This window comes from Aedes aegypti, chromosome 3, assembly GCF_002204515.2.
Source record: "Aedes aegypti strain LVP_AGWG chromosome 3, AaegL5.0 Primary Assembly, whole genome shotgun sequence".
Taxonomy (NCBI): domain Eukaryota; kingdom Metazoa; phylum Arthropoda; class Insecta; order Diptera; family Culicidae; genus Aedes; species Aedes aegypti.
Genome location: NC_035109.1, coordinates 81,557,931 through 81,570,415, shown reverse-complemented (window position 1 = coordinate 81,570,415; position 12,485 = coordinate 81,557,931). Strand labels below are relative to the sequence as shown.

Genomic DNA, 12,485 nt, shown 5'->3' with positions numbered 1-12,485 from the left:
AATTCAACTTCCCTTTCTGAAGAGTTTAAGTATGTAACGTTACTTATTTTCCGGAGGACCAAAAATGGTCATCCGAGATAATACTAAGGCAACGATAGTATGCTTATTTGAAGCTCATCACTACAAATCGTTTGAAAAAAAAATTCAGATCTCTAGGTCAACTTTCAGTATATGTCCACTTTTACGGATGTTCCGGAGGACCATTAAGTGACCTTGACCATAATCGGTTGCCCCACGATATCACAATATTAGCCGAGGATACATAATTTCCGTTTTCTGTTAAATTTGAGGTGTTTAAACACCATTTACTATAGTTAAACTTGTCAGAAAAGAAAGTTGGTCGAATTTTTACCCGGGCTGACTCAGGAGGACACCGGAATAACTGCGGCTATATGAAATAAATTGGTCCACTTATGCCAGCATATGAAACTAGAAGCCAATGACAATTTGAAAAAAAAACCGTAGCCCGGTGGGAATTTTCAAAAATTTATCTAGAAAGTCATCCAAAACTTCCTCAACGGTCCAGAACCTTAATCCTAGGTCCTTGTATGATTTCTCTTCTGTGAAAGTTCATCAGGTATCTCTCAAGGACTTTCAAATTGCTACAAACATATGCTTGGACTTCCAAATGTCTAGAGAAATAAGCTTGGAGAAATCACTGGTTTGATTCTTATGAAATTGACCAAATCCCTGCAGACATCTTCAAAGTAATAGAATAATTTGCGGTTGAATAATTGGAAATCTCATACCAGAATCATTGAATACATTCCTGAAGATTAAAGACATACTTGAGAATTTCCAGGAAAAGTATTAGAAGGAATCTTTGGAATGTTTTGAAAAATTCATGGTAAAAAAAGAAGTTCCTTGGAAAATCAGTAAAAAAAATCTTCAGACTAATGCCTGAAGGAAATATCAGGCAAATGCCTAAATTAACTTCTGATGATATTCTTGGAGAAAACCATGAAAAATTTTGTAGAGTAATACCAGGTGCAGAACCTCTTACAAGCTCATGAATGTATTCGTCATTCGCTGTGATGAATAATTTCTTTCGTAACTTTTATCGTATATATCGCATTCTTCGAGCGTTTAGAGGCTGCGTTTCGTTGTGTGACACCAATACACACAACATAAGGCTGCGTTTGAAGAAGGCGAAATATACGCCGAAACGTCGGAGAAGCAGAAGCAAAAGTCGTTTTAGCTGCCTCTAGACTGGTAGACCCGATAAAACTTCAGAAAGTAACAGTCAATGGAAGACAACCAGATGGCAGAAATTTGTAGTAGCCATTCAGGGTTCATTCAAATATTACGTAACGCAAAATTTGCCAATTTTAGACCCCCTCCCTCCCCCACGTAACAGCTTTTGTATGGAGAATTTTAAATTTTTGTATGGACCGTAACACTATGTAAGACCCCCTCCCTCCCCCTGTTGCGTTACGTAATATTTGAGCGAACCCTCAGAATAGTGATACCATGCCCACAAGTTACGGATCACCCACAGTGACGGATCACTTTGGCGTTCAACAGCGGATAACTCGCTCAAAACATAAACGTTGACGTAAAACATATTTTTTCCATGTTAGGGTCAGTGTTCCCTTAGTGGACAGTCCCCTATAGTCGCACTAGTGGCTTTTTACGGCCGTTTTGCTATGAATCTTTTCAAAATATTTTTTGACATGAAGGTCAGGAGCTATTTGATACACAGCTTGATTTTGTTCAAAAAATGATCGAAATAATTAGTTTTGCTTAAAATTTGAGCTCCCTTGCGCCTATAGTTAACCTATTGTTCCTATAGTAGCACTACTGAGAGAAACTATTTTTTATTATACGAAATAATTAATAAATTAAGTACTTTTTTTACATCAAACGAAAGCTTTTGATCCACACTTTCAAGGAAAAATATAAACGTTTTGTAAAAATACGGTTTTGATTAGTATTTTGCCAACGCCGTGATGCTAGTGCTACTATAGGAACAGAAATATAGTGGCACAAGCGATAATAAATGCAAACATATGAGTTTTCGCAGTTTTCATATTTTTCCCACAAAACCAAGATAAAAAGCTTTAAGATGATGTAAAAATAATGACGCTAGCGTTAATTTTCGATTTTATACGAATATTTGTTCTTAGCTATGCGGCTATTGGTACATCGACCCTATACTATTTGTCTTCTGCCATTTGTAATGTCAAGCACAACATTCAACCGCTAAATAACGGTGTATTTGACAAATGTTTAGTTGGTAGCACACAGCTATCATTATATGGTCGATTTAGTATGAATTCATCTTTGGAAAACATTTTACTTGAATTTTTATTGTAATATTAGCACTTCTAACTAGTGGTCCATAATATGGATCAGGAAATGATTGTTTACCACGGTTATGGATCACTTCCAAAAAATGTAGATTTCTGCTACTTTATGCATTGAATTCGACATTTTCAGACAATAACACTAAGGATAAAACTAATAAAACATCAAGGTTTGTAAATTTATTTTTTAGCAGACAAAAATGGGTGGAAAACTTGGTGTGGAGCGCAAACAGTTCATGTCTCAGTTACTACAATGCAGTACCACTATAAACAGGGCATTTAACCCTTGTTTCCAGCTCTAACACTGCTATTTTTAGCAGTAATATATGACACATTGTTAACATTCGCCATTTCATGCAATACAGATGCATTGAGTTGAAAATCTCTTGATTTTGCGCACTGATCCGTAATATGTCACAATTTGATCCATAATATGAAATTGATAATATGTTTTTCAGAAACCGATACAATTTTTAATCTTTATGCAATCCTATGTAAATATTACACTCAAAACAGTTTACTAACCGAAGTTCCAATTTGAAACGATTCGATTCGTGCTTTTAAATTTGAATTTTACGTTTTACATGTCGTTTTATTGAATTTTATAGGTTGATCCATAACTGTGGGGTCATGGTACTCCGAAATTTTATTAAACATCAGTTTGTCATCTTTACTATAGATCTGAGTTATCAATTCATTTCTCTGGTAACTGCCAACAGCAAAGCACGTAACTCGGCTGTTAAATCTGGCTTTTCGCATGACACCCTGCAGCGCGATTTTGAACAGCAAGGAACAAAAGTCCATAACCTTGTTTTAGCACCCGTCGGGATTTCCATGGATAATTTGAATCACAGTTCTCAGTTCTCACAGGCACGTACGGAGTCGGGTTGATTATTATCCACGAACCCATTATATATTGGTGTCAGACGTCGAAAGATGATCTTGAACGACACTCTGTAGGCGGCATTTAGAAGAGTGATCGCTCATCGATTCTATTCACATTCCACCTTATCGCCCTTTTTGTAGAGAGGGTATAGCCCTAACCCCTTGCTATAACTCATCCGGTAAATGCTCTGTATCTCAGATCGGCCGATCTATATGAACGGCTAAACTCTCCGGGCCCATCATGGTGAAGCTTGAAACTGTTTGCTTGTACTTACACTGCAGTGTCATTACAATGTTCGTTGTAGTGCTGCTTCCACCTTTCGATCACCTCACATTCGTCTTAGAAAATGCTTCCATCTTTATCCCTGCACATTTCGGTTCGCGCAACGAAGCCTTCGTGGCATACTTTCAGCTTTTGATAGAACTCCGTGTTTCTTAGAAATGTTTTGGCTGCTCCATTACTTCACACTCTGCTTCCTCCAGGCGGCGTTTTTTGCTCCTGGAACAGGTGGGTGTGGCCGCGTAGCGTGCTTCTCCGAAATCACTCTATATCCCTCGATATGATCTGGAACAGTACTATGTTCTAAAAAGTTATCACCTTTCTTGTGTAAGTGTAATGCATATTCATTCTGGTAATAATGCTAGCTTCCAGATACTGATGTTAAGCAGCTACATACATTAGGTCATTTGTAGACAACAGTTTCTGACATCAGGCCCTCTTCTCCAAGCTAATCCTGATGATTCAGCTTCAATATCATCCTTACCAGCTCCTTAGTTCTGTGTAAGCTTTTGAGCAACATACTTTACCTCCTTCAAACGCTACCTTGACCTCCATACAATGCCATTTAGGTGTTAGTCGAAATAGTGCTGTCACCTTTCTATTGAAACTACGCTAACGCTAACGCTAACGCTAGTACTGTCACCTTTCTATTGAAAGTTTTCGTTCGTCCGTTTTGTGATGCACGCGACACAAAACTGTTGCGGGATGCATTGAGCTGTATGAGGCATCATTTCAGTGAAAAATCATTTCAGTTCAGTGAAATTAAGAAAATGTGAACTTGATCACCGATCTGTACCGTAATAATACATTTGTAAAACCCCGATGGTAAAATGACTTCTGATGATGATGGTTACTTAACTTATTCTTTTCGTTTGTTGAGTTTCTGTATTCCGTTGTGTTGAACAAAACTTGAGCAAGCATAATGACCCCTAGATATTTAATTGCTACATCTTGTCGAATCTCTCTTTTTTCCTTCCTATTGCTTTCACTCTGCCCCTATAACCTCCAGCAGACGATCGTCGATGACTCGAGCCAAGCGAAAGACTTCCTCCGCCGCCACAGCAGCATACTCATTCGCAGCCTCATCAGCAGCAGCAGTCACATCGTAACAGTAATAATAACAATAATAATAATTCTAATAATACTAACAGCGATAACAATAACACTAACAACGGTAGAGACCCACAACAGCAGCAACAACAACAGTAAGATCACTAATGGAAACGGTAAAAGAAGGATGAATGACTCATACTTATCACATACGCAAAACACTCATATTAATCTTATGTTACTTGAACGGAATCGAAAGAGCGACGTGCATCGGTGTGTAGTTCAAACTGTGGGAAGTGCAGTTCAGCGGGTTCATCGATCGAATCGAAACACTCCAGCGGTCCCACAGTAGTGCATTGTTTGGAACAGGAAGGGAAACCTAGTATAATCGATGGACAGGAAGAGAGGGAAATACCCAGAAGGAATATTGCAATAAGAATGCGTTATGTAGACAGGAGCAAAAGTAAATAATACATAGTACACAGAACCGTAGTTTGCAGACTGAGGATCCACACAGAAAGTAAAAAAACGATAATCTCCCCACTATTACAAGTACATGTGAAGAGAAGAAACTCCCCCTAAAATGAATCTTCCATCTATTTTTGGCAAATTCCGATGTTGCATGTCAAACGTGAAAAACGAACCCAAAATCCACAACAATACAAAAGAGAAGAAAAACTTTTTTAGAACATAACAAAAAACAAAGCAGAACAAAATTTTGACCGAATAATACAAAGCAAAAAGTACATTAGCTCCACCAGCAAAAAAAAACAAAGGAAAAATAAATTGAAAGTAAGAAAATATATAGAAAAACAAACCATACAAGAAACAAAGCAAAAACCGAGTACCAGACAAGCGAGGGAAAGAGCGTGCGCGCGAGATTGAAAGATATACGAAGCGATTGCGATTGGTGAGAACGACTCATGAAGCCAAGCTTGCTGCCAGAAAAGGATATCTCAGACACAGAGCGAAGTAAGCGCGAAGAAAGAGAGAGATAGAGCGAGAGTTTAACATTGTGCATGGTTGGATCCAGATGTAAGGTAGGAATTTTTTTTTTCGAAAAAAGAAAAAAATATATAGAAACCTCTAGTGATATGCAATTTGAAGACAGAGAATAATCAGACCCCGTAAGAGAGAAAGAGACAAAAGTATTTATCATTGGACACGAAAGTGAAAAACAAATTAGGAACCATACACCTACATACGCAACAGCTAAAAGCAAGTATTGGATTGGAGAGACTCTTTTTTATAGTAGGCAGTCCAGCGATGGAATAGGGAACGTTTAGGGTAACAGTTAGTAGCCAGGCATCGTTAAGTATTATTGAAATCCGAACAGTGTTGGAAACCAGGACAGATAAGTCGGATCAGGGCAGTGTGCATAAGTATGTAACCCAGCAAGTAGAAAGTGCGAAAGTATGAGAGTACTAGGGAGAAATTTAGGGAAATGAGAAGCACTGTTGTATAGCTAGGAGAGAGGCAAACAAAACTATTCAAAAGTGTTCTTTACCGAATTGAATTGCACTCTGAAATCTGCATTTTCCGTGAACAGAGAACTGAGAGCACCGGGCAGATTGTTATTATTGCTAGTATTGTCATTATTATTATTACGTATCGTGAAACAATAGAAGAGAAGACAACAGCGTGAGGCGAGAGAGGATATCCTGGATGCATCCAGGGTCATCGACTAGCAGCAGCAGCAGCAGCAGAGAACATCTTCACTCGACTCTACCCGTTTTTTCTCACAAAGCATTCATTAACACACTCAAACCAAATTGCCAAAAAACCGTGTTCCAATAGGTTATTTTAGGTAACTAACAACTCTTTCTAACTTTGAATTTCTTTTTCGGTGTTGTTGCATGCTAAAACGTAGACGAACAGATGATTACTATTCTGATAAATTGAACTTGGGATACATTGCTACGGATAGTTTGTTGTTCCTCTTCGACTATAAGATAATAATAGACATCACTTGTTAATTTGCGCATAGAAGTAGTGTTCTCTAAGCTATTGATTTCATATATTGCTACGACACATTTTGGTAATTTGTAGTAGAATAGTGTACATTGTTCTTATTTCAACACTGTTTAAGTTCCATTTTTCAAACAGGGGCAATCGAACACGACATGCTCCGCTGTTTCTTGCACATCAGCACAATTGGGGCACGCAGGAGATTCTGAGTGCCCGAACATGTCCTGACAGAAACTGCGTCAGGTGGAAGTTCGCTTCCTCTTGGTTTATTTTATACCAATCGGATACATTTGATATTAGCCGATGGGTCCATCTAGCTTTAGTGGAGTTATCCCACTCCCTGCTTTCAACCTCTGAGCGTTGCCTCTTTACACGCGTTGCAGATTCTTCTGGTACCTCTTTGGTTGAAGCATTGAACACCTTCCTTGATGATGAGTCCGATGGGTGTGATCCCGGCTATGATGCACACGGCCTCTTTAGATACCGTTCGGTATGCGCTTGCTATTCTTAAGCACATTATCCTGTACGTGCTTTCCAACCGCTTTAGGTTTCTGCTCGTTCTAAGCGCTTTTGACCAGATTGATCCTCCATACCTCAGTATGGATAGTGCCACGCTTGCCAGGCGCTTGCATTTGCTGGCGATTACAGAAGAGCTGTTAGACATTATCCTCGAAAGCGCCGCTATAGCCATAGATGCCCTTTTACAGGTATATTCAACGTGGCTAGCGAAGCTGAGCTTGTCATCGATCATTACCCCAAGATGCCTAAGGGATCGCTTGGACTCTATGGTGCAATCACTTATCGAGATAAGCGCCCGTTGCTCGGACTTGCGATTGTTGACAACCACCACCTCAGTTTTGTGACGGGCCAGTTCTAGTTTCCTAGACTTCATCCATTCCTCAACTATGGACAAAGAGTGCGCTGCTATCAACTCTACTGCTACTTCCTTCATCGATTCGTCATAGACCACTAGGGTGATATCATCGGCGAAGCCAACAATCTTAACATCCGTCGGAAGTGGCAGCCTCAGTACGTCATCATACATCACATTTCATAACAGCGGGCCCAGGATTGAAACTTGAGGTACTCCCGCGGTAATTCGAACGCTTTTCTGCCCCTCCTCTTTGTCATACAGTAGAATCCTACCATCAAATTGGCGTTCTGGAAGCTTACACCACTGCACCAGTACCTTGAGGCGGTGAAGTGAGCCCACGCCTCTCAGCTTGAGCTGTTGAACGCATTCTCTACATCCAGAGTGACAACCGATCAGTAACGGATGCTGCTCCTTTTATGCTCGATTGCCACCTCAGCTATCTGAACGACCGACTGGATAGCGTCCAGAGTAGATTTACCTTTCCTGAATCTAAAGTGGTTGTTGGACAGGCCGTCCGCACCTTCCGTATACGGTACTAGCATGTTGAGGATCAACCCCTTCAACAACTTGCCCGTCGTATCTAGTTGCTTGTTTATGGGATACTATGTTCAGAGCCGGATCGGCGCAAGTCAGGTAATGGCATCTGAGCTTACTCCCGCCCAGTTGGAATAACCAGGCGATGGAACTGGAACGCACACTAAGGCCTGCCACGGTTTTACGGGACGGGGGCTGCCTGTGCCATTAAGCCCACTCGCCGTTTCGGGCCAGTGTTACTCGACCCTACTAAAGCAGTAGAATGTCATATACATAATTGGGGACGTATTGGCGGGGTCTGTTAAGCCCATGGACTTTCGTCCCTGCTGCCCCGGTACAAATTACCACGTAAAGGTGATCTACCTGCGTTACGGGTTTCTTGCGTTCCTGTGGTTCTTGTGAAGTGCGTTCAAACAACTCCGGCGCTTTCACCTTGATCTTCATTGTATAAGACGTTGGATTGGTCACTCCATTGTTGCCCTGTTGGTCGCGGAATCTGGCTCGTATCAGCTTTCTCGCTCTGAAAGACGACCACGTAGGTTACGCTTTCGTTAGGAATCATGCATCTTTTCGTTACATATTCATTCCTCCTTTCGCAGCATGTATTAGGTACTCGCGTTGCCTGCGAAGTAATACGAAACAGTGATTCAGACTCGATCGACCTAGTGAATGTTTTTTAATCTGCTTTGTCGAGTTGTGCCTTGACTACGAAATAAGTCTTATTATGCAGCTAAGACTGATTGTCGCAATTTCAGCGGATTTTTTTTTAAGTCCTTGGTGATGTTTTTTTTTTGTTGCTTTTAGCTAATCCGATTATGATTTAGAGCTGCTCATTACAAACCATAGCCTTGATTAAGCCATCCGTCACCTCACTGGAGCTGCCAATGTCTGCCGTCGCCACAATGTCTAGGCTTTTACCCACGCTATTCCCACTTAAGTTGGTGTCGGTCCCCTCCTTTCTTGGCGGGACCCTTAACCGGCTACTGAGGGCACTGGTTACTGTTATTATCACCTATGTGGCTTGGCATCATGCGTTTTACATAGTGGTCTTTTTCGTGCTGAGCATTCAAAAAGCTTAGCTCAGATAGCTCAGATCAATCTTCAGCATAAAAACAATTAGGAAGTCAAATAACCCAAGTGACGCTTGTTCAAGAACCTTACTTTCATAAGTGAAACTTCTATTCAGGTAACCTTGTGGACCTAGTTTCTGCTACTTTCAGCAATCATGAATTGGCAAACTCGCGAGCCATGCTTCGTGTATGCGTCCTCGTTGATAGCGCAATCGTTACTACACTCATTTCTCAGTTCACTACCTGAGATGTATGTTTGTTTCTGTTGACGATCTCAATAGGAAATACGTATATTGTTCGTTTTTTTTTATTACACGATAAACCAGCCCAATGGATGATTTCAAATAAGTTGTCGTACGCTGCGTAACAAAAGGCCTTGCGCTGATTGTGGGCAGTGATGCTAATGCTCCTTACATCATCTGGGACAGCTTAGATATTTAAGAGGCTCCAGATTGATACCATATCTAAGTTGTTCAGATCTTAAATTACTTAATATAGGTAATCGGACGAGGAATCATTACCTGACCATCTCTACATCTTCTGTACACATTTGAATGTAATTTCGTAAACTTTGCATTTTAAGAATCCCCGGTCAACAAACTGGCAACTCAATATTGGATTGATTGCGACCAAATCCATGTGATTGCGACTACGTCGAGTGAAAATCCATGTGATTTGGATGATATCGTTGATACTCCAACGTATCAGAAGGCCGGCTCCAAAATAACGTTCCCCAAGTTGTCTTCTCATCAACTCAAGATCAAGGCTACTTAATGCATGTCGAACTCAATTCAACTGTATTCAATCAACTCTGTAAACCTTGTAAGAGTACCTGGACCATTTTTCCTTCGGTGGAAATGAATTTACTAATGAGTTAGCACGCAACGAGCATCGCATGATTGCGTTGGTTCTGAGCCCGTTATTCCAATTTCGAGTGCTGGATGAAGCTTCAGATCAATCTTTGGCCGCCATCTCTGCATAAGCAATACTGGAATAGTTCGGAGTCGTGTTGTCAAACACATTTTTAAATTTCTGAGCCATTTCATAGGATGACAAAGTAATGAACAAATCTGTCAATGCAGAGTTGCAGTCTCTTGCTGCGTTGACCGCCCACTGATTTCAGAAGCCTCAATCTTTAGGACATTCTGTTATTCCTAATCGGTTGTGGTAATCAGCTAAAGGCTCTTTTTTGCAGTCATTTAGCTTTTATGTTGTTTTTCCACATCAAGTGGGTAGGGTCCGATTTTCTCCCATCTTCGACCACTCCCATCGGATAGATGATGAAATAGGCTGAAATATGGCTATGGCAAAAATCTCCCAATTGGCGGGAACCTTAACCGGTGACTGATGGGCCCGGTTACATCTTTTAAAATCTGTATAAAACGTTCGTTAGCTACATGTCTGGATTGATTAAATTCGACTCTGTTTAACTTCTTAGTATTCCATGTCGATCAAATTATTTGACGACAGGCGTCAGTACCGAACGTTGTAGTATTAATGCTTGTAATCTTGCTTATAAATGTTATACCTTTCATAATTGTGTGTTTCCTAATGTTCTCGCTCTATGCGCCAAAACTCCCTTACTAACGCATATCTCCGTATATCTTTTCTCTTCCCCGTGCAGGTCTATCTTCGTTACAACATCAACCTCAATCGGTGCACCACCAGTCTCAGCAGCAGCAACAGCAACAACTTCACCCTTCATCAGCCTCGTCGCAATCGCAGAGCACCAGCATGCTGTTGCTGTCGCAGGCCGCGGCAGCAGTCGGTCTCGGCGGAAGCACCACCAACAACAACAGCAACAGTCACAACTCCAGTTCCGGGCCATCCACCATCAGCAGTAGCAACAATAGTAGTAGTAGCAATAGTAATAACACCAATAGCACCAACAGCAGCAACCACCCGCTGGCAATGGATTGCGATCCGCCCCACACGATCCTGAACACCACATCGTCGAATCCCACCCACTACCATCGGAATCGTTACCTGCAGCAGCAACACCAACAGCAGCAGCAGCATCCGCTACTTAGTCACAAGAGTTACGCCCCCGCATCACTGCCAATCGACCTGGGAGGGCTAACTCACAGTGGCTCTGTGGCAACAACAGTAACGGTTGATCCGACGAGTTCATCCTCATCAACGGCGACAGCAGCGGCATCCGCCGCGGCAGCAGCCCTCATGTCCGGTGGTAGTAGCTTTACGAGTCATCCCGTTGGTATCATCGGCGGCGGCGGCGGCGGGGGTACCAGCAGTAGCAGTAGTAGTAATAGCGGTGGGGGAGGGGGCAGTAGGAGCCTACTGTCGCACAGCGTATCGAATTATGCGCCCTTTTCGATGAGCGATGCCGCGCTGCTGATGGGTCACTCCAATGCACCTGCTGGCGGTCATGGGATGTTGGGATTTGTACAGATGGGATCGCTCATAGGTCCAATCGGCGGCAGTGCTGGCAGCAGCAGCAGTAGTGGGATTGCTGGTCCAAGCTCACTAGTCACCGGGGCTGGAGGAGGCGGCATGGGTTTGGGCGTCGGGAGCAGCTTGACAAACGCTGGAATGGCAGTGCTGAGTGGTATCGGAACCGTTGGTGGAAGCAGTGGCAGCATGGTAGGTGTTGGGAGCGGTGGCGGAGGCGGAAGCAGCAGTAGTAGTAGTAGTGCTAGTTCCAAGGGTTTGGGACGGGTGGCGGCTGCGGCGGCGGCCGCTGCAGCAGCTTCCAACGAACGGGGCGAATCGCCGATGGTTGGTGTTTGTGTTCAGCCTAGTCCGGTCATTATCCACTGACGGTCGGTGTGGCGGCGGCCATGCGGGAAGGGCGTCAAGTACGACTAGTACGGTGTCGCGATTTGTGCGTGCGATATTTAGTAGTGCGGTGCGGATGGAAGCTGTGCGTGGTTGTCTCTGATGTCCTTTATCTCTTTTCCACCTCCCGTTTTGCGGAGAGGTACGTTGGTGAGATGTGACGGTCAATAATGTTCCTCCGGGATTGGCGGGAGTGGTGTTTGCAAATTTGAATTGGTTTTGGTTGGTTGTTCGTAAGTTCTTCTACCCAGCGACATAGGAAAGGTATTTTAGAATTTATGAAAAGTTGAACATATTATTTAATAAAATTTACTAGGTACAAATTGTTTGTAATTTGGGTGTTTTTTATCAATCAAAATGCTACGTACGTAAATGTACGTGGTCCAATTTTGATCTATTTTATACCTTCTCCTAAAGGGTCTTCATTTTTTATTGGAACAGTGACTGCAAACTCTATTTTTAATAAAGACAATCTCTAAAATCACCCTTTTCCTCCTTACTGTTGATCCTGGCACAAGATTCTAGAGGCTTCAGAAATACCTTCAACGAGGCTTACGCAACTATTCCTTAGGTCTTTCAGTTATTTTTTTATTTTTCTAGATTTCTCTAGGAAAAGCTTCAGAATTTTTCTATTTATCTATCCAGAGATTCTGAAATATTTTTAGCTTTCTGGGATTCTTCCGCCAATTCTGCCTGGAATTCGTCCAGAAATGCCGTCAGCG

General features: G+C 42.1%; 1 protein-coding gene across 3 annotated transcripts in view; it reads left to right on the top strand.

Annotated features, from left to right (window-relative positions):
• The window catches only part of LOC5577988 (serine/threonine-protein kinase minibrain), a 232,117-nt gene extending 220,021 nt beyond the window's left edge, over positions 1 to 12,096 (top strand). For all 3 annotated transcript variants that reach the window (XM_021850450.1, XM_021850451.1, XM_021850452.1), the window contains one exon: positions 10,592 to 12,096. In XM_021850450.1, the coding sequence (XP_021706142.1) occupies positions 10,592 to 11,745 (1,154 nt within the window). In that variant the 3' untranslated portion in view covers positions 11,746 to 12,096. The remainder of the gene's footprint in view (positions 1 to 10,591) is intronic.
• Positions 12,097 to 12,485: the final 389 nt, after the last annotated feature.